The 21,690-nt window shown below is 38.8% G+C and overlaps 3 protein-coding genes across 4 annotated transcripts; all 3 read left to right on the top strand.

Moving 5' to 3' along the window:
- Positions 1-803: 803 nt before the first annotated feature.
- LOC148579601 (uncharacterized) lies at positions 804-1,568 on the top strand. Its single transcript, XM_088490762.1, has one exon. It carries the CDS (start codon positions 804-806, stop codon positions 1,566-1,568), a length of 765 nt encoding a protein of 254 aa, XP_088346888.1.
- Positions 1,569-10,035: 8,467 nt separating this feature from the next.
- LOC110267631 (uncharacterized) lies at positions 10,036-12,444 on the top strand. Of its 2 annotated transcripts, XM_088484438.1 has the most exons (4): positions 10,036-10,120; positions 10,238-10,556; positions 10,773-10,929; positions 11,035-12,444. In XM_088484438.1, exons 2-4 carry the CDS (start codon positions 10,245-10,247, stop codon positions 11,091-11,093), a joined length of 528 nt encoding a protein of 175 aa, XP_088340564.1. In that variant the 5' UTR covers positions 10,036-10,120; positions 10,238-10,244; the 3' UTR covers positions 11,094-12,444. The 2 variants fall into 2 exon arrangements, with proteins under 2 accessions (XP_088340564.1, XP_088340548.1); XM_088484422.1 differs by having other exon boundaries at positions 10,051-10,556.
- A 3,362-nt stretch (positions 12,445-15,806) lies between these two features.
- On the top strand, positions 15,807-17,390 carry LOC148579602 (uncharacterized). Its single transcript, XM_088490765.1, has 3 exons — positions 15,807-15,824; positions 16,779-17,120; positions 17,193-17,390. The coding sequence occupies exons 1-3, from the start codon at positions 15,807-15,809 to the stop codon at positions 17,388-17,390; spliced, it is 558 nt and encodes a 185-aa protein (XP_088346891.1).
- Positions 17,391-21,690: the final 4,300 nt, after the last annotated feature.

Genomic DNA, 21,690 nt, shown 5'->3' on the forward strand with positions numbered 1-21,690 from the left:
TTAGCCAGGCTTTGGAGTTCCCGACTTCTTTGAAGATTTTTTTCTATCTCTTCCATATGACCAAACCCTTCAGTGGGCTAAACAATAAGCAACAATGGGTGTCTTTTCGAGCCATACAGGGTCGGAGGGTTTTTACCCTTTTTGACGAGTCCTTCCATGACTTCAAAAATTATTTTTTCAAAGTACAAGCTGTAGAGGGTCACCATCCCTTTTTTCTGGATGATAATTCTTCTCCCTGATTTCCTTTATACTGGCTGGAGGCCTCTCCCTGTGAGAAATATGGTCTGGATGACCTGGATGAGGTAGAAGCAGCCATTGTGGGGTTCCTCCGAGAAGTGTGGGGGAGGGCCCCATACTTAGACACAAAAAAGTTTCTCCAGGGGTCTCCGACCTTTGTCCAGGCACAGCTAGGTAGCTTTTATTTGTTTGTTAGATTTCCGACTTGTCTGACTGACTTATCCGACTTGTCTGATTTGTCTGTTATTGTTTTTTCAGATATGGCAAAGGCAAATGCTCAGGAGTCTTACCAAAGGGTCCAGGAGGCTAAAGCAAGATCTCGTGCCAGGACTGGTGGTGTTAGGGCGGTTATCTCTCCTCCTCCTCCTCCTCGGAACGTTGGGACTCCCTCTCAGCCCATCGTAATTTCTTCTTCAACTTTCTCTCAGCTACCCCCCTTTGCTCGACCTTCTTCTGAACCAGAGAACAAGAAGCGCAAGACTTTAGAGTCTGGTTCTTCTGGTGAGGTGAAGGCGGATGCTCTTGCATTCGTCCGAAAGAACATCTATCCTAATGTTCGTATAAGTATGGATGATGTTTCTGTTCGGCGCCACCTTACCACTCTGGTTGAGGAGAGCCTTAAGGCGGCGGGGGTTTGTGGCAAACTCTTAGATATTTTTGAGAAGGCTCCTCTCAGCTCTTTAGGGATGACCTCGAGGGTCGAAGAGTTGGAAGGTAGGCTTCTCATATATCAGGAGCATGAGGGGAAGTTGAAGGAGGAAGTCGCCAGGCTGAGGGAGGAGAGAGATAACCTCCGGGAGAGGGAGAGGAAGTTGCAAGCCCAATGCAACATGGAGGTCGGTTTGAGGAAGACAGCACAGGATAGCTATCAAAGTTTGTTTGATGATCTTGTGTCTGTGAAGAATGATCTGCTGAATTCTCGGAAGGCATACGCCGAGTTGGAGGACTCTATTGCTGATGGCGCTGAGGAGGCTTGGAGGATCTTTAGGGAGCAGGTCGGAGTCATTGCTCCTGACTTGGACCTCTCTCCTTTAGATCCCGATAAGGTTGTCATTGATGGTGCCATTGTGGATCCTCCTGTCCCCGAGATTATTTCCGAGTCAGATTTGAAGACTCGGGGGCAAAGGATTATAGAGTCTCCTCCTCGCCCTAAGGATGCCCCGAGTTCCTCCACAGTTCCTCTGACTTCTTCTTCGTCTCCTGTGGATGCCTCTCTTCCCGGTCCTGGTGGCGCTCCTTCTTCCTCTGGTGGTGGTGGCCTATCTACTCCTCTTGCAAAAAAGCGATTTGTTGGCTATTTGGGGCCCGGCTTGTGGGTCCCCTCTTTTTAAACTCTTTATTTGTTTTGGTAGTATTTGAACAATTTTTTGGCCTTTTGAGGCCGTAAACAAAACGTTTTTATAATACCCTTTTTAATAAGGGTTTAAGTTAAAATGCCCTTTTTTGGATAAGGGTTTAAGTTAAAAAAATAAATTCCCTTTTTTGGATAAGGGTTTAAGTTACCTTGTGTGTGCATGCTTTTCTTATTTCGAATTTCCCTTTGATCTTTTCTAAAAAACCTTTTCTTTGGCTTTCGTCTGCCTTTCTGAACTTTTCAAGGATCTTTAGGACAGCCTTTTAATCTTTTCTTGGATTTTTTCCTATCTCTCTTTTGTTATTCCTAGTACCCAATTTCGTTTCATTGAGTTTTTATGACTTAGGTTATTTTCGCGATTCATTTCTGTTTTACTCGGTTTCTCATTCCGACTTATGAGTCGGGATGTTTCCGAGTTTATCATGATCAACTTCTATAACCTCTTTACGCCGACTTGTACCTCGTCGTTTTATCCTGACGACCATCTAGGTCGGTTCATGGGATTTTCACGTTTTGTCGAGCTTAAGTCGGCGCGTTTCGTAGAAAGGAATGGAAAACAATAGAAAAGGAATTTATAAGAGATATTTGTAAGATGAAAAGATCTTTATTAATTGGGGGGGGGGGTACTTCATTGCTACTAAGGGTTTTTGACAGTCTATTTCCCCTAGCCCCTACTATGGTGCCTCGTTAAAAACCCTTCTTCAGAAAAAACCCTTTGGTTTTGGGAAAAAATCATGAAGTTGGGAAAAGAGTACATCAGGGAGTAGAGTTCGCTTTTAGCTATAGTACCTTTTCATATTACAAGCATGCCACGACCTTGGTAACTCAGTGCCGTCCAAGTCGGTCACTTTATAATAGCCTTTTCCTAAGATCTCATTGATTTTGTATGGTCCCTTCCAATTTGCAGCGAGCTTTCCTTCTCCTGATTTGTTGACTCCAATGTCATTTCTGATCAGGACCAAGTCGCTTAGGGTGAATGTTCTTCGGATGACTTTTTTGTTGTATCTTGTAGCCATCCTTTGCTTCAATGCTGCTTCTCTTATCTGGGCTTCTTCTCGGACTTTGGGGAGCAAGTCGAGTTCCTCTTTGTGCCCCTGTATATTCCCGATCTCGTCATGGAGAATCACTCTTGGGCTTTGCTCGCTGACTTCTATTGGGATCATGGCTTCTACCCCATAAACTAGTCGGAAAGGAGTTTCTCCAGTGGCGGATTGGGGTGTCGTCCTGTAGGACCATAACATTTGGGGGAGCTCTTCGGCCCAAGCTCCTTTTGCATCTTGTAATCTCTTCTTTAGCCCTGCCAGTATGACTTTGTTGGCCGCCTCGGCTTGCCCATTGGCTTGCAGGTGCTCCACCGAGGTGAACTGGTGTTTGATTTTCATACTGGCTACTAGGCTTCTAAAGGTAGAGTCGATGAACTGGGTTCCATTATCTGTAGTAATGGAATGAGGTATCCCATATCTTGTGATGATATTTTTGTAGAGGAACCTCCGACTTCTTTGCACGGTGATTGTGGCCAATGGCTCTGCTTCTATCCACTTTGTGAAATAATCTATTCCCACGATTAAGTACCTGACTTGTCCTGGCGCCTGAGGAAAAGGACCTAATAAATCCATCCCCCATTTTGCAAAGGGCCATGGAGAAGTGATACTAATGAGCTCTTCTGGGGGAGCCACGTGGAAATTTGCATGCATCTGACATGGTTGGCACTTTTTCACAAATTCTGTGGCATCTTTCTGTAAGGTTGGCCAGTAGAATCCAGCTCGGATCACTTTCCTGGCTAATGACCTGGCTCCAAGATGGTTTCCACAGATCCCGCTATGCACTTCCTCTAATACCTCAGTGGTTCTTAAGGTCGGTACGCATTTTAATAATGGTGTTGATATCCCTCTTCTATAGAGAATATTTTTCACCAAGGTATAGTGTTGGGCTTCCCTTCGGATTTTCTTTGCCTCTTTCTCCTCCTTGGGGAGGATGTCGAATTTCAGAAATTCGACTAAGGGGTTCATCCATCCGAGGTGTAATCCGACCACTTCGAAGACTTCTTGTTTGTCTTCTGTTTTTACCACTGAGGGTTCCTGGAGAGTTTCTTGGATCAAGCATCTGTTATTCCCTCCTGGCTTGGTACTTGCTAACTTGGATAGGGCGTCTGCCCTGCTATTTAGATCCCGAGTTATGTGTTTGACCTCGGTTTCTGCAAAGCGCCCAAGGTGTTCCAGAGTTTTTTCCAAGTACCTCTTCATGTTTGGGTCTTTTTCCTGATACTCTCCACTTATTTGGGAGGTCACCACTTGAGAGTCGCTGTATATCATCACCTTTGTAGCACCGACTTCTTTTGCCAGCTTCAATCCTGCAATCAAGGCTTCATACTCTGCCTGATTATTTGAAGCTGGGAATTCGAACCTGAGGGAAACTTCTATCTGGGTTCCCCTTTTATCTACCAATATTATGCCTGCACCACTTCCTGTTTTGTTGGAGGATCCATCTACATAGAGTTCCCATATAGTTGGTTTATCCTCTTGATCTCCTGCGTATTCTGCAATGAAGTCGGCGAGGCACTGGGCTTTAATCGCCGTCCGAGTTTCATACTTCAAGTCGAACTCGGAGAGCTCTATTGCCCATTGAACCATTCTTCCCGCAACATCCGTCTTTTGGAGGATTTGCCTCATGGGTTGGTTCGTGCGGACTCTTATTGTGTGAGCTTGAAAGTAAGGCCGTAGCCTTCGTGAGGCTACTACTAAGGAGTATGCAAACTTCTCTAGTTTATGGTACCTTAGCTCAGGGCCTTGTAGAACTTTACTGATGAAGTATACTGGGTGCTGACCGGCCTCGTCTTCTCTTATCAGGGCCGATGAGATGGCCTTGTCTGCTACTGATAAGTATAGGACAAGGTCTTCTCTAGCTATAGGTCGTGTCAAAATAGGAGGTTGGCTCAAAAAATTTTTGAACTCCTGGAACGCCTCCTCGCATTCAGGAGTCCATTCAAACTGGTGTCCCTTTCTCAGTAGGGAGAACAGTGGAAGGGATCTTAGTGCTGATCCTGCCAAAAATCTGGAGAGAGCTGCTAGCCGGCCATTCAGTTGTTGGACCTCTCTCAAACAAGTTGGACTTTTCATCTCCAGGATAGCTCTGCACTTGTCGGGATTGGCTTCTATCCCTCTTTGTGTTAGCATGAATCCTAGAAATTTTCCTGCCTCCATCGCGCACTTTAGTCTCATCCCGTGCGACCTTATGGTGTCAAAGACTTGTGAAAGGTCAGGCAAGAGGTCGACTTCTTTCTTGGTCTTTACCAGCATATCGTCAACGTATACTTCCATTAGGCTCCCTTGGTGAGAGGCAAACACCTTATTCATCAGCCTCTGATATGTGGCCCCTGCATTTTTCAGCCCAAATGGCATGACCACGTAGCAAAAATTAGCTCTGGGCGTGATGAATGATGTTTTTTCCTGGTCCGGCTCATACATCGGGATTTGGTTATATCCCGAGTAGGCGTCCATGAACGACAAGTATTGATATCCCGAGCTGGAGTCCACTAGGGTGTCAATACTTGGCAGTGGATAAGGGTCCTTGGGACATGCCTTATTTAGGTCGGTGTAGTCGACACACATTCTCCATTTACCATTTTCTTTTTTGACTAGCACTACATTGGCTAGCCATGTTGGGTATTTGACTTCTCTAATGAAACCGGCTTCTAGGAGCGCTTGTACTTGCTCCTCTACTATTAGGGCTCGCTCTGGGCCGAGCTTGCGTCTTCTTTGTTGTACAGGTCGTGACCCCGGGTAAACCGAGAGTTTATGGGACATGAGCTCGGGATCTATCCCAGGCATGTCGGAGGCCTTCCAGGCGAAGAGATCGGAGTTATCTCTTAGGAGCTTAGTCAACCCTTGTTTTAGGGTTTCCCCTAGGTTGGCCCCTATGTGAGTATTTCTTCCCTCCTCTTTGCCGACCTGTATCTCCTCAGTTTTTCCTCCTGGTTGTGGACGCAGCTCCTCTCTAACCTTTGCGCCTCCGAGCTCTACTGTATGAACTTCTCGGCTTTTTCCTCTCAGGTTTAGGCTTTCATTGTAGCATTTTCTTGCCAATTTCTGATCTCCCCTTACCGTTGCTATCCCCGCTGAAGTCGGGAATTTCATACAAAGGTGAGGGGTGGATACCATCGCTCCGAGTCGATTAAGGGTAGTCCTGCCAATTAAAGCATTATATGCTGACCCTACATCGATGACTATGAAGTCTATGCTCAGAGTTTTTGATTTTTCCCCTTTTCCAAAGGTGGTGTGGAGGGGCAAAAACCCTAGTGGCTTTATTGGCGTGTCACCTAGTCCATATAAGGTGTCGGGGTAGGCTCTTAATTCTTTCTCATCCAACCCTAGTTTGTCGAAAGCGGGCTTAAAAAGAATGTCCGCTGAGCTTCCTTGGTCTACTAGGGTTCTGTGGAGATGAGCATTTGCTAGGATCATAGTTATTACCACTGGATCATCGTGTCCCGGCATTATTCCTTACCCATCTTCATTTGTGAATAAAATGGTGGGGAGGTCGGATGACTCTCCTCCGACCTGGTATACTCTTTTGAGATGTCTTTTGCGAGAGGATTTGGTGAGTCCCCCTCCCGCGAATCCTCCGGAGATCATATGAATATGTCTCTCCGGAGTCTGCGGTGGTGGGTCTCTTCTATCCATATCGTCTCGCTTTCTTTTTCTATGATTGTCCGACCTTTCTATGAGATATCTGTCGAGCCGACCTTTCCTAGCCAGCTTTTCTATCACATTTTTAAGGTCGTAGCAGTCGTTTGTGGAGTGACCATATATTTTATGGTACTCACAGTAGTCGTTGCGGCTCCCCCCTTTTTAATTTTTAATGGGTCTGAGGGGTGGTAGCCTTTCAGTATTACAAATCTCTCTGTATACGTCCACTATAGAGACCTTTAGAGGAGTATAAGAGTGATATTTTCTTGGTCTATCGAGGTCGAGTTCTTCTTTCTTTTTGGTTTCCCTCTCTCTTTCTTTCGTTGAGGGAGGGTGCCCAGGTCGCCAACTCAGGTCTCTTAACTTAGTATTTTTCTCCATATTGATGTACTTTTCAGCTCTTTCCTGTACATCACTTAGAGAGATGGGATGTCTCTTGGATATGGACTGTGAGAAGGAACTTTCTCTGAGCCCATTGACTAGCCCCATTATGACTGCCTCGGTGGGCAGGTCTTGAATCTCTAAACATGCTTTGTTGAACCTTTCCATATAGGCTCGTAGGGATTCTCCGACCTCCTGCTTTATTCCCAGGAGGCTTGGTGCATGTTTAACTTTGTCAATCTGGATAGAGAACCTCATCAAGAATTTCCTTGAGAGGTCTTCAAAACTGGTGACCGACCTCGGGGGGAGACTGTCGAACCACTTCATCGCTGCTTTTGACAAGGTTGTCAGAAAAGCTTTGCATCGCGTAGCATCGGAAGCGTCAGCCAGATACATCCGACTTTTAAAGTTGCTCAGATGGTGCTTTGGATCAGTGGTTCCGTCGTAGAGGTCCATATCGGGGCTTCTAAAGTTTCTCGGAACTTTTGCCCTCATTATGTCCTCAATAAAAGGATCTTCCCCTCCTAAGGGGGACTCTTCTCTACTATCACGGGAGTTCCGACTTTTGAGGGAGGATTCTAGCTTTAAGAGTTTTTCCTCTAACTCTTTTCGTCTATCCATCTCCTCTCTTAGGCGCTTTTCTATCTCCCTTTGTCGCTCCCGTTCCTGTTCTAGCTGTTCCAAACGATTTTGGTGAATATGGACTAACCCCATGAGCTCAGTTGAATGGGATTGTCCGTCCTTCTCTGACTCACGGCCTTCTGAGGAATTCACCTTCGGGGTTTTGACTCCGGAGGTTCCTTCTTTGTGTTGATCGTTGGTTTCCTGTTAGAGGGTTAGGTCCGCGTCACTATTTCTGGTGTCCAGATTCTCTTGTTCAGAATTTGTTTCCACATGACCCTCCTCAGGAGATCTGTCCGCCATCACTGGTTGATCTCTCGGGTCCCCAGCAACGGCGCCAATGTTACGGTAGGTAACTGGAGATTGATGGGCTGGATGGCGCTGGTCGGCCCAATCGTCTGAGGGAGGAAGCCTTTGTCAGGGTCTGCGCCTTGGGGGCCTCCGTCCGACTTGTTTGTATGAGTGAATGGGGGGTGGTACCTGCAAAGACACTCCGATGCCTAAGTCAGCAAAGGGGTTAGCAGGTCTAGGGAGTATTGGAACTTAGAAATACCTGAGGGGTGTCAGTGTATTTATAGTGGTGAGCCAATAACCACCGTTGGAGTAGTGCCACTTTTCTAGGGTGTTAACCGTCCCTTTATCTTAGGGAAGTTAAGATATTGCTTCGTGAAGTGGTTAGAGAGATTCTAGGGGCAGTTACTCATTCAAATGAGTGCCTATCTGCCAGTTAATCCTCGTTCCCGACTTCTTTAGAGCAAGTCGTGACTAGTTCCGACTTCGTGGCGGCTAATCTGGCGAAAGGTGAGGCCAACCCTTTGGGTTGGGCCTTTTTATTTGGATCCTGGGCCTTATTCGTTGGGCCAGGGTATGAACAGTAACATTTTTACTAAATATTATTAAATCTTTTGAAAAATATTAATAAAACTCTTTAGTAACATATGGTATATTTAACATTTGTTAAAATGTTACTAATATATATAGGTAATATTTTAATATAATTTGGTAACATCTTTTAAATGTTGGTAAAACTCAATTATATAGTGGTGTATCAGTTAATCTTTCATGATTTAGTATGTAACACCTAACACGGTTAGTATATAAGCCTTACTGTGATATATGTACATTTTACATGAGATAAAAAAATTTTATTACAATATTTTCTTTTAAAATTTCCAAATAAAATACCCTTGGCGCTATAGATAGTTCGGTCTTGATGCTAGTTTGAGTAGTAGAATAAGAGATCCTTTGTATAATGAGACATTGATGGCCTCATTTCATATGATGGATGAAAGGAAAATATTACTAGAAAACTAGAAAGTTCAAAGTATTCTAAACTATTGATAGCGGCTATATATAGATGATTTTTTATTTTAATTTTCTTTCTGTTCATTTTTTATTTTAATGAGTGGCTCTCCATAAATAATGAAGCTCAATTAGTCATTTGTTAAGATTATTGTTGGGTGGAAAAAAAAATAAAAAACTCTGTTAAAAGATGAATCTTCTATAAATCTATTAAGAAAGCAAAAATAACAATCTAATGATGAAAAAGGCTAATTAATTCCTATTAAAAATCTCTTGAAAAGTGCAAATAGTTAGTGTGAGTTTTTTCTTTTGATTGAATAATTTTAGATTAATAATTTTAGATTCAGTTTTTTATTTTTTATTTTTTATTGTGCTCATAATTATATTTTTGTTGTAGGGATTGGATTAAGAAAGTGAAATTCTATCATCAAGAGAGTTAGGAAATAGATCTTTTGGAGCGAACAACAAAGAAGCATGAACATGCATGATAAAGATTTTATGTATTAAGAAAAAAAAAAATATATATATATATATATATATATATATATATATATATGTATGTTAAGATAAATTATTAAAAAATATTATCTTTGATACTTTGTTTTTGGATTATGATATTTTATTTTTGGAGACCATGTATGAATTAAAAATCTTGTTATAATGTTTGATTTAAGGTTATACCTTTTGGTTATTATGAGATTTTAAAATTTGAGTTCTAAAAATGTCACTTTAAATAGGTAGTTTCAATCCCATTTTAAAAAGTATAAAATTGCTATAATACTTAGGTAAAAATGACCGTTAAAAATCGCCATTTCAAACAAAAACGATGTCATTATATCCTGGTAAAAACGGCGGTTAGAAAATGTCGTTTTAAACGAAAAGGATGACATTAAAATCCGGTTAAAACGGCGGTTAGAAATGTTATTTTAAATAAAAAAGATGCTATTAAACACAGTTAAAAATGACGGTTAGAAACACCATTTTAAACGAAAAGGATACTATTAAATTCTCGTAAAAAATCGGAAAAAAATCGTCATAATAAACAGAATGGCGCCCAGAATTCTGACGTTTCTTGGAGGCGCCATTTTTTATAATAATGGCTTGTAACCGCTGTAATTTCTATAAAAGCGAGAACACCGAAAAAACCTAATTTAGCTCCACGTAAGATAGCCAAAGTACGATTGAGCAATCGACATGATATATTTGCTCACATTCCGGGCGAAGGTCATAATTCGCAGGAACATTCTATGGTCTTAATAAGAGGAGGTAGAGTGAAAGATTTCTGGGGCTAAGGTAACTCAAGTGGGAGAGCCGTGTTATGGGTGACCTTATTGCACGGTTCAGAGAGCACTTGTGTATGTGATGCAAGTTGCTAGATACGGGATCCTCGTAGTAGGCTGGACCCACATCCAGCCGAGCCATTTTAACTTTTTTTTTTTTTTTTTTGTAGTGAGAAACCTCGTAAACCATCCAGTCAGAAACTAAAGAGACACAGCATTGCAAACTTTTAGTTTCTTTCTATGTGAAGAGGCAGTGAGGGAGAGTAAGTTTAGTTCTATAGTGGTCGATCGTGTGTGCTCGTCTGCCTACTTTTCCTCTTCGTTCTGCACTTTATCTTATTGATGGATGATTATGATGCGTTTTGGTTGTTTCAATCCAGGGAGACTATGTTGTTCAATTTTTTCTGTGATGTAAGCAACAACGGAACTGTATTACTAGAAGAACTAATTAGCAAATCTTTGTGCCTAAAGCAATCGAGACTCTACAGCGAAAATGCTATTGAAGAAGGGTTGGTGGTTGACGGAAATGGAGTGATCCTTGTGCCTAATGTCTCCAACTATGTCCTCTCTCAGGTTATCCTCTTCTTGGAGAAGAAACGCCATTTCCAGGAGGCCGTCGACGCAGGTGCCACCCACTACGAGGGCTGGCCCACCACCTTTTTCAACCAGAATAGCCACATTCTCTCTGATTTGCAACAGGTCAGCTCTCTTCCCATCTTCCCGCATTCGTGTTCTATTAGATTCAGTTAGAGGTTTAACTGTAATTAGTTTGTGGGTTAGAGTTTGTTGTTGAATTAGGCTCAGTGTAAGAATCTGTTGAAGCATGTGTGCCGCTGTAAGCTTATTCGGTTATTCCTTCAATGAGAAATTTTTTTTCCTTATTACTCTTAAATCTTAATACATATGAATTCACAGGCTGCGCAAGATCTTCAAATCCCAAGCTTGATGGAATCCATCGCAGCAAATCCAGAACATGGTGTTGGTAAAACCGTTGGAGAGAATTTAGGGAGGAATCAAGTGAGAGAACATAAGATAAAGACATCACGTCTAACTCAAAATCTTAACGTGTTAAGTTAATGTCTTTCTCATCTTATAAACTCCTCACTCTTCCATGCTTTCTTTGATGTGGAACTAACTTCAACATTTCTCACACTTGCAACACTAACACATGATTCAGTCAGATTGGCGATTCCGGCGATTCCGGTAGGGACCATCACAATAAATTTAAGACTCTGATGAAGTCCCCTCACTTTAGTCGGGTCTGCCTTTTTCTGTACCAGGGCGACGAGCGAGTGCGATTTCCCGAAGTCTCCCTAGCCACGATGGAAAGGTCTTGAAGATCGATAAGAGTGATGCCATAGATGAATCGTTATTTTTAAGACGCTGTGTTAGGTGTAGTATTTGGTGGACCGTGATCCCTATGACCATTGATAGCCATGTACTCTCATCAATTATTAACTTCTGTCATAATGCATGGGATTTCCAACAGATATATGGTTCCCGCTGGCTCATGGAGGGCCTTGCGGTTGTGGATCATTTTCGGGGATGAGTCATAGAATTTGTCAAGAGTAACATAGACATGCTCTCTGAATTGTATGAGGTTAGTTAGTTTCTTTTGTTCTTGTCATGTACCATCTCTTTCTTGTTTCTTGTTCTTGATATTACATGTTACATATATGGCACGGAATTCAGATATTAATTGGTTGAGATTAGAATAGAATAGATGGATGTGGATTTTACTACTCTAATGCCTATTTTAATATTTTTAAATCTAGAAATATGGATGATAATAGATAGCCACATGTATACAAATATAATTGCATCCCAGTGCGTGGACACAATGTAAAGACGTTTTTGAATCCATATAGGATTGTGTTAGGCCTATGATAACCCACATAAAACTTTGTTGCATCCCAATGCATGGCCATGATACAATGATGTCTTTAGATTCATGTAGGGTTGTGTTAAATTTGTGACTGCTAACATAAAACTTTCTCACATCTAAATGCATGGACATGACACGCAATAGCCTCTTTGATCGATGCAGCCAACTTTATTTAGTGGAAAAAGATTCTGTCAAGTAAGAATTTTTTTTTTTCATAAGACCCATGATTCTGATGCTTGTTTTATGGTATGTCACTTAATTAATTCATCTGAATGTACCTAGATTTTGAGCTCGGTTTATAACAAATTCTGAATTTTATCCATTGTAGCGTGTGTATCATGATGTATGTGGTTCTCATTGTTAGATTGAGCATCTGCTTCATACTTGTCTTCGACAGGAGCCAATTTCCTTTGCTAATGTACATGCTCCAAAATTTTTCTAATCTTTTAATTTTCTCCATGTTAATTTGCAAATTAACTAAATACTGTAACGGTAGTTGTTTAGGCTGCTGACTTTCTTAAAATACCGAGCTTGTTGATGCTTACAACTGAGGAGGTGACAAATCTAATGACGAGGCCCCTTAATAAGGCATCGGTGTTATCTGAAAAACTATCATTTTCACGAATTCTCTCATCCTTTTTCATTAAATTCACAGAGTAGGGTTGGCCATCAAGTAGGAAATTAATTTGCTGTTGTTAATCAAAGGACTACTTGATTTGTTTGTTCACCATTTTTATGTTTGATTTTTTTGGTGAACTTCAGTTTATTTTCTATTTGAAGGTTATAGTAACAACTAATTGTGAACCCATTTGGATATTGCTCTTGTTATGGAGCATTATTCTTCAAATGAATATGTATATATGTTTATGATTTTGATGGATCGTAGTTAATTTTTGCATGGTTAGTTATTTTCTGATTATAATATTTTCTTTTAAAAGTAAAATGGTGCTGGCCTCCACTCCACTCCCTTTTTCACTTTTATGGTCATTTACATGACATCAATGTTTATCAAGCGGATAAAGATATATAATTATTATTTTTTTTTTACTAAATATTAATTGGTTAGAACAGTGTAAATACTAAATAATTATATGAATTGTATTTTAAAACTAATATTATAATCAACCTATAATGTATTTTTATTGATATTTATTAATAGAATTTTATATGAACTCGAAGCATGAAGGACGAGTTATAGTTTATGCAATATCTCAAATTGAAAGTTTATTATTAGTACATACAATGTTTTTCTAAGAAATAGTTTCATATAATATCATTTTTATTTTTATTTTTAACTATTTTAGTATTTCTCTATTTACATTGAAAGTTTATTTTTCATGCAATAAGAGTCAGTAGTAAAAAAAAAATTAGAGCTAAAGTATAAATAACATTCGAATTGAAATGTAAAGTACAGAATAAATTTCAGTGTTAGCGATTTTTCCTTGTGAATTTTGTAATTGAAAAAAGAAACTAGTGAGAGAGAGAGTGAGAACTAATACCAATAACTAGTAAGCACAGAGAAAAGCCAAAACCAAATCCTAATCAAAATCCTCATTCATTTCTCAGCCATAAAAAATTCAATCTCACTAACTTTCGCGTTGTTGCACACTACACACACTCTTTTACACACTCAATTTAAACTAAGCATTTTTACAAACACAAAGCAGGCATAACGAGTGCGGTATTCAAACAATCAGATGCATTTGCCATCACTCCCCCACAAAGTTTTAGTATGCATTCTTTTCAAGATCTACGCTCCCCTTGCTCAAATCTCCCTCTCTTTCTCTTTCTCTTCCGTCGCCCTTCACAACCGTCTCGGATTATTTTTAAGAAGAGAGAGGGGAAGAAAAAGAGAGAGGAAAAGAGAGGAAGAAGAGAGAGAGAAGGGAAAGAGATGATACATACTCGAAAAGATAACTGGAGTATTCTAAGACCAAAAAGTAGAATGGAAATTTCATATTTTCAGAAGACCCTATTACTAGAGCATATGCAAAGAAGTTTAATGAGAGCTTTGAGAACTTGGCAGCACTTATGCATGAGGAGTTACATCAAATTCTAACCAAGGAAAAATAGACGAGGCTCATTGGCCTAAGTCAGGATAGTAAGAAGCTCAATAATGCTTTTCAAATTCAGTAGGAGGCATAATTTATCATTAATTTTCAAATTTTTAGGTCTTTGTTTTAGTTTGTTTTGCAGTTAAAGTTTGTTATATGATTTGTTTTAGATCTAATTTGTTTAGTAGTATTTTTAGGAATTTTAAATTTAAATCAAATTTGATCTAATCCATTAAGATCAAATCTGATTTAAATTAATTATCTTATCTTTTAGTTAGTTTGTTAGGGGGCTATTTAAACACCTTTGGTGAGACCATTTACACAACTTTTGATGAATAAATTTTCAGTTGCTTTAAGCACGTGTTATTGTGTGATTAAGTAAGGTGAGTGATTTGCTTCGCCTGTTGCATGAAGAAGATTGAAGGATCCAACCTAAGGTGATTCTGCATGGTGGTTTCTTCAACTTCATCCCTCTTTTAGGTTGTCAAGGATAAATTCTTTGAAGGTTTAGTAGGAAATCCTTTCCGGTGACCTAAGTTGCTAATAACAACTATCTTAGAGGTCTAATAGAAAAATATTTATCTATCTTTTTATGTTTTCGCTGTGTCTTTGGGGTGTGCCAATATTCTTTTTTTTTTTTTTGTCATTCTTTTCTTAGCCCCTTCCAACCCTTTCATTGGGGTTTTAATGATTCGAATTTATTAAACCCCCTAAATCCCTAATAATTTATTATCAAAGAGGGAGAAAGAGGGGAGGCAGGAAGAGGAAGAGAGAGAATGTAAAAACTAATTTTTTATATGTTCAAATTAGTTTTAACCTATAAATCAGTTTAAATTAATTTTTCAATTAAAATTGGTTTATTTTTATGAGCTGGTGCATTATACTGTAAATTGATTTAAAACCCATTTCTTATGTGATAACATAGTTTAGTTCAGTTTTTAAACCATTTAAAATAGTTTAGTATAATTTCAGTTTAATTTATAAAAAACTTGAACCATAAACACTTCTAGACAAGATAAAGATTGAAAATAATTACCTTCATCATTAGAGCATAATATGTATTAGAGGTTCTCTGACAGATGAGGATTTTTCTAAATTTTTATGCTGAGCATCAATTCTTTAATAATATATAGGAATAGGATTCAACATCTTCTGAAAAAAATTCACAATTAACAAGGATTAAATTATATGTGAAATATATTATATAACATCACGTTTTCAAAATAACATTTAAATAAAATTGTTTTGGAAAGGATACTCTTTTGAACTATACGTCGGTCTCCCACTACTCCGAGGCATCTGACAGCTCGATCCAAAATTGGAGTACCCACGTGAACTCGGATCCAAGCGTGGTACTTGCAAAAAGGACTCCGACGCTCAAGTCAGTGAAGACTTACTTAAGAAAATGAGTATATAATCAGTAGGATGGTGTTGAATGCTCTGCTTCATGTCGTCGGCCCTCACCCTGATTTATAGCTTGATTGAGGCTGAATTAGTCATCGGTTTGAGCCAAGATTTTTGTGGCCGACTTTAGGGCGAAATTTTGGAAAGAAGTTTGTTAGGATAGAGTTGCTAATTTTTTAATGTTAGTGATCATGCCGAGGTATAACCCGGTTCCTCCGATGTGTTAAGGGTACAGTACATAGCTCACAAGCTTGACTTGAAAAACGTAGTTTAGCAAGTTGAGCTTTTTGCTGTGTGGTTATACCTTGGTCGTTTGAATAAGTACCTTAGCCCCCAAGCTCAACGCGCATTGCTGCGGTTTCACGCTTGTTTTTTTTTTCGAATTAACGGAAAAGATGAGTTTTAGTGATACTTTACCTTGTTAATTAGGCTGCAATAAATTTTTGGTTAAAGTGAAATCTGAAACGTTTTGACGCTTGGTTAAGTGGACAGTTATTATTTGAACTACCCACTAACCTAGTGGATTGTAATTATGCTTGATTGCCGTTTTCTTCTTGGGAAAAGTTACAACGCATAATGCAAGTGATTTTCGCTTAAGTGTTGACAATGACTTGTCTTCAAAAGGTTAGTTCTTCTGTTCTACTTGTTCCTATCTTTCTGTTGCTTTTGCCTTTAAAACTGGTTAGGGAAAAAGAAAAGAAAAAAGAGAAAGTAAAAGTGGTTGAAGTAAATAAGGAAAATCCATACCATTGGATGCATGTGGATGTAAAGATTCGTGCTTTGTCTTATTCTGACGCCGAGTCACTTCGTGAGCTCTAAGCTCTGAAGCTTGTAAAAGATGGTTCTGGGGTTAGTATCGAGCTTCTCCTTTGTACTAGCGAGGAGAGAGTTTGTGAAAGACGGGGGGAGTGAGAGTATTTCTATATATACATCCTTTGTTTTACTGAGCTGTTCGTGAGATTCCCTTTCTCAAATTTTGAGTGTAAGGTTTTAACTCTACTTAACTGTGCTCCTTCACAGTTACACCCTAATTCGTGGGCGTTTCTGTGAGCATTTGAATGTCTGATGGAGTTTTCTGCCTCTTTAAATATTTTCTTCTCCTTGTTTCAATCGAAGAGGGTGCGAAAGGGTTTGTGGGTATTTTTGAGTAGCTTTCCTGGATGCTCTATCTTTTTTTTATATAAATCTTCCTTTAAGAACTTCAAGTCCATGTTTGTAAAGGTTCAGTCTTTAGAGACTGAATATCCTTTTTATTTAGATAGTGAGTTGATAGAAAAATATCCTCTGTATTGGTGTCCGGAGCCAATGTAGATTCTTGAGGATGCGGAGAGGAGTGAAAAATATCTATTTTTGGATTTTCTGATAGAAAATTTTGTTGCTGGTGAATGCTTATCTATTCATAAGTTATTGCATTTTGAAAAGGAGAATGATAAAGAGGGATTAAAAGCTTATATAGGTAATGTACGCCTATATGTTTGGTTTGCTGATTTCTGGTTTTATACTTCATTGTTGTTTTCGTCTGTAGGTGGATGAGTACCTCATCTGAATACCTCTAGGTTGCACTCCTTTTTACATAAGAAAAAAGTAAAGGGCGGCAGTGTTTCTAGAGTGGTGAAGGAGGCTGGTGGGGATGCTGCACATTCTACTGCCAAACCTACTGCGTCGTTGAAGAGGAAAAGAGATGAGTCAGATAAGTCTTTGGAGGTTATATCTGAGGGAGATAAGGGTGTTGCAGGGTGTGATAGGTCGGTGTTTGAGAGACAGAAGAAACTTCATGGTTTTATCGAGGGGGTGAATCCACAGTCTCTCTGGAGCGACCAATTTCCAATTGGCGAGCTTGCTGATAAGGTTTTCCATTATCCTGGGGATATACGGCTGACTCGCCGAACTAGTGTGGAAGGGATGGGGAAGTTCATCCAGGTTAGTGACATTTTTGCTTCATTAATTTAGCTTCTGTATATTCATTTTTCATTTGTTAACTTTGTTTTGTAGATTGTGGCTTCACGCTTATTATGTGTTGGCCGAGCAACCGAGTTGTTGGGAGGGGAGCAACAGGCCGCTACAGATAAGGTCGTTGGCTTAGAGCAATCTGTGAAGAAGATAGAGGATATTATTGTTGATGTGACTGCAAAGATGAAACGTGGGAAGGAGGAGATTGTGAAGCTTCAGGATCAAATTCGTCTTCTTTAAGCCGAAATTAAGGAAAATGATAAGACGAAGGGCAAGATGACATCTCGTATTCATAAATTGGAAGAAGAAGGCCTGGAAATGTTTGCCACAGGGTTTGACCGTGTTGTTAGTCAGGTCTCTGTGTTTTCACCCAAGTTTGATGTTGTCCAACTTGATGTGACCAAAATTGTGATTGATGGAAAGCTGGTTGAGGATGAGGCAGGTGAGGAACACGATGAAAATGTTCCTCCCCCCTCTTGAAGAATTCAAATATTATAATTTTTAGGATCTTTAGTTTGAAACTAATAATTTGGTAACCGACTTTGGATCGGCTTATTTTGTGAATTGCTAATCCGCCTTATAATGTCGGTTTGACTTAAAAGTAAAATTGACTTGTGAATGCATGTTTGTGAATATTGTTTTCAACTTGCTTTTTTGTTGTTTTGAATGATTGAATAAATACGTCAATGTAGGAAATAGAAAAAGAAGAAATGAATGCATTTTTATTCATATGGAAAGGACCTTTCAGTTTTGAAAGGTGTGGAGTGGTTGGCCTCGTTAAAACCTATCCGAGTAAAACCCTCCTTAGACCATCTCCAGTAAAAAACTTATTCCAGTCCCTATTTATGGCCCAACTGTCATAAAAAGTAACTCCACATCAACTTTTGCGTCATAAACAGTAAATAGGAACTCAAAGTATCTCTCTCTTCTCCATTAGGAGGAACTAACTTTAGCCCTTGTTGTGGTCCTACTTAATTAATTAATTAAAATACTTAAAATTAATGTAATTAATTTTTTCAATAATATTATTTAAATTTATAAATTTAAAAATAATTCACTATTAAAAGATATTAATATTAAATAAATTCATATATAACAATAATACACAATATATAATTCGGGATTACACTAATTTGTAAAATTACTTAATACAAAAAAAAACATAATTAAGCTCTATAGTTGACGACAAGCATTGTGAAATTACCATATGTGTTCAATCAAGTCTTCTTTCAATTGTCTATGCTGCTGCCTATTTCGAAGTTGGGCATTTCTTTGGAGAAATTGATGGTATGGTGCAAAATCTTCTACTCCCAGCCGAGGTTGTGATAAGCCATTTTCGACATCATCATACTCTAAGCCTTGAGCAAAATTTCCTGCATAAGTGTCTCTTTCATCCTCAACAATCATATTATGCAATATAATACAAGCTCTCATTATGTTGGCAAACTTCTTCTTTTCCCAAAAGCGAGATGGACCACGTATAATTGCAAAGCGTGCTTGCAACACTCCGAATGCTCGCTCCACATCTTTTCTTTGCCCTTCTTGGTATTGTGAAATAACTTGCGTTTCTCTCCTTGTGGCTTTGAGATTGATTTGACAAATATGGCCCATTCAGGATAAATACCATCTGCTAAATAGTATCCCATAGTATAATTATTACTATTAATAGTATAATTTACCTCCGAAGCACGGTTATTTAGAATATCATCGAACACTGGAGAACGATCTAACATGTTGATATCATTATTTGAACAAGAAACTCCAAAGAACGCATGCCATATCCAAAGGTCTGAAGATGCTACAACCTCAAGTACTATGGTTGCAACCCCACGATAACCACTCATGTACATACCTTTCCACGCCTTTGGATAATTTTTCCATTGCCAATGCATGCAGTCAATGCTACCCAACATGCTAGGAAAGCCACGACCCTCCGCCATTTGTAGCAGGCGTCGTACATCATTTGGATTTAGTTTTTGCAAGTATTCATCCTCGAACACTGAAATGACACCTTCAACAAATTTTTCCAAGCATTCAATTGTAGTGCTCTTGCCTATGCGCACATAATCATCAACAGCATTAGCTGCTATGCCATATGCTAACATCTGTATCGCAGCGGTACATTTTTGGAGTGGTGACAAGCCTCTTCTTCCAGTTGCATCAACCCTCTGTTGAAAATACGGATAGACGTTTGAGAGAGCGTCTACTATCCGAAAGAACACATGTCTTCTCATTCAAAATCTCCATTGGAAAATGTCAGCATTATACACCAGTTCATCTGCAAAGTAATCTTGGAAAAGGCGATCATGTCCTGCTTCTCAATCTCTGTTGATCCATCTACGAGGAGTTGGGATAGAGCTTCTATTGATATCTTCTTCTTCTGAATCTTCGAGTAAACACTCATCGATCCAATTATCTATGAGTGTGTTATCTTGCCGTCTTCTTTTGTCATACAAAGCCTCATTAAACATATCATCAAAATTTCTAGCCATATGTAGAAATGTAATTTTTAGTTCTCTTTCGAGGTGAGAAACAAGAGTTGAAGTGGAGTTGCAGAGTCATTGATAGTTGATATTTATATGTTTATCTGCAATAAGTACCTACTCCTCAACCGCTAGTTTTACAACGGCTACTTAACGAGTAGTTTTGCAACGGCTAGTTTTGCAACGACTACTTAACGACAAGTTTTTTTTTTCTAAATTTAAAACGGCTAGTTTTGCAACGGTCACTTTCATGAACAATAATGGCACAATAATATTGACTAATTTAAAAAGTTACATCAGAAATAAATAAAACAGACTACATCACATACCAGTAATACGCAATAAAAATAAGAACATACTACATAACTCTACGAATACAAGGAACCATTAAGTAAACCACTTAGCGATTATTTTTTCACATGCAATCTCATGAAGAGCTCGTCGTTTTTCACTCATTGTAGATGTGTTAGCATTAAGTATTTGCATATCGATTTTTTTCCCTTTCCTTAGCCATCCTTTCCATTTCCCTTTCTTTTGCATTTATCTCCATTTCTTTAATATACCTCTGAGTTTGTAATTCTTGTTCTTTCATTGCCGCTTGAATTTGTAACTCCTTCTATTTGATTGCCATAATCTTTGCTCTATATTCCCTCTCCTCTTCTCTTTCTTTTTCCCTATCCATTAGTTCATTTTCTCTAACATTCTTAATATCTTCCATGAGAGATAATTTTTTAACAACCGATGATTTCTTTTCGCTAAAATCTTTAGACATTTGTGCTTTTTTCTTACCTTTTCGCTTGCTCTTCTTTGATCCTTGTGGGCAAACGGGAGAGTCCACACCGGGTTCGTCAGCCAACGGTGTTTCTGGGTTTGATGAGGATGAGTATGCTCTAGTTGTATTAACTTTGGTTCTCTTTGAGCCGCCACTCTGTGTAGGTAGTTGGCTTCTCCATTTTGCTCTAAACGAAGCATGTTCCAATGCCTCTCAAAAGTAAATTTTTTACCATAATTTGTGGAATAAAGTTTATAGGCCAACTCCTTTATATCATCAACGTTCGAACCACTCCTTATGTTTCGACTAGCTTGATCGTAGCAACCAGCAAATTGTGCAGCAGCCTTGTTGATCTTATACCATCGTTTCTTACATGCAACTACCCCCTTGTCATGTCGGAGCAAAATTCTTCATAATAGCTGTGAATTTGACTCCAAAATATTTTTCCCTTTTGATCGGTACCAACTATAGGGTCAGTTGAAATATTTAACCATGCACTGATCAGCATCTCATCCTCTTTCCAATGCCAGTGTTGAATACTATCTTGCCTCCGATCTTCAATATCATCATCATTGAGGTGATAGCATCTAATCCACGAGGGTTGGCAAAATCTGAATATTACGAATTTGGATTAGATTGTATAGGAGTCTGAGAGGATGGGTTAGAAGAGCCACCAACATCAGATGAGTTATGTCTTGATGCACTTAATTGAGTTGGAAATGGCAAGGAAGTTGGAGTAACATTTTCGATAGAGGGGTTAAATATGGATGAAAATAGAAAATGTGGTGTTTGTAAATTTTGATTTTGCGATTGGAATATAGGAAATTGATTATTATAAGGAGCTTGAAAATTGAAAATAGAAAGATTTTGTGGATTTGGATTTTGAAATGTATTCGGTAGTGTGAAGTTTGGATTTGGAACTTGAAAGTTTGAGGTTCGAGATTGTTGGGTATTTGGAATTTAAGAAAAATTTTGTAAGTAATTGAAAAAAGAGTTGAGTTGGTTTGGATCCATTTTTTTAAACAAAAAATAATATCAGCAGAACCTTAATTTCGTAAACTTGGAAGAAGATGAAGAAGAGTAGTAGAAAGTGTGAGAATAGAAGTGTATCTAAGTGGTATATATAGAGTAATAAAATATTAATTTATTAATAATAATGATAACATAGTAATGGCTAGTTTGCAATGGCTAATTTTGTAACAGCTAGTTTTGTAACAGCTAATTTTAATAATGTGGTTAGTATTTTAAATTTTAAAAATAAAAATAACCAACCCAACCAACAATT

Source organism: Arachis ipaensis, chromosome B10 (assembly GCF_059453495.1).
Source record: "Arachis ipaensis isolate K30076 ecotype BB chromosome B10, ASM5945349v1, whole genome shotgun sequence".
Lineage (NCBI taxonomy): Eukaryota > Viridiplantae > Streptophyta > Magnoliopsida > Fabales > Fabaceae > Arachis > Arachis ipaensis.

Bases quoted from the DNA above. Each gene is read 5' to 3' on its own strand.
- LOC148579601 (XM_088490762.1), top strand. From the start codon at position 804: ATGGATGATGTTTCTGTTCGGCGCCACCTTACCACTCTGGTTGAGGAG.
- LOC110267631 (XM_088484422.1), top strand. From the start codon at position 10,200: ATGGATGATTATGATGCGTTTTGGTTGTTTCAATCCAGGGAGACTATG. The intron at 10,557-10,772 runs GTCAGCTCTCTT...ATGAATTCACAG, and splicing joins TTCTCTCTGATTTGCAACAG to GCTGCGCAAGATCTTCAAAT. The intron at 10,930-11,034 runs GTTAATGTCTTT...CACATGATTCAG, and splicing joins TCAAAATCTTAACGTGTTAA to TCAGATTGGCGATTCCGGCG.
- LOC148579602 (XM_088490765.1), top strand. The intron at 17,121-17,192 runs GTTAGTGACATT...TTTGTTTTGTAG, and splicing joins GGATGGGGAAGTTCATCCAG to ATTGTGGCTTCACGCTTATT.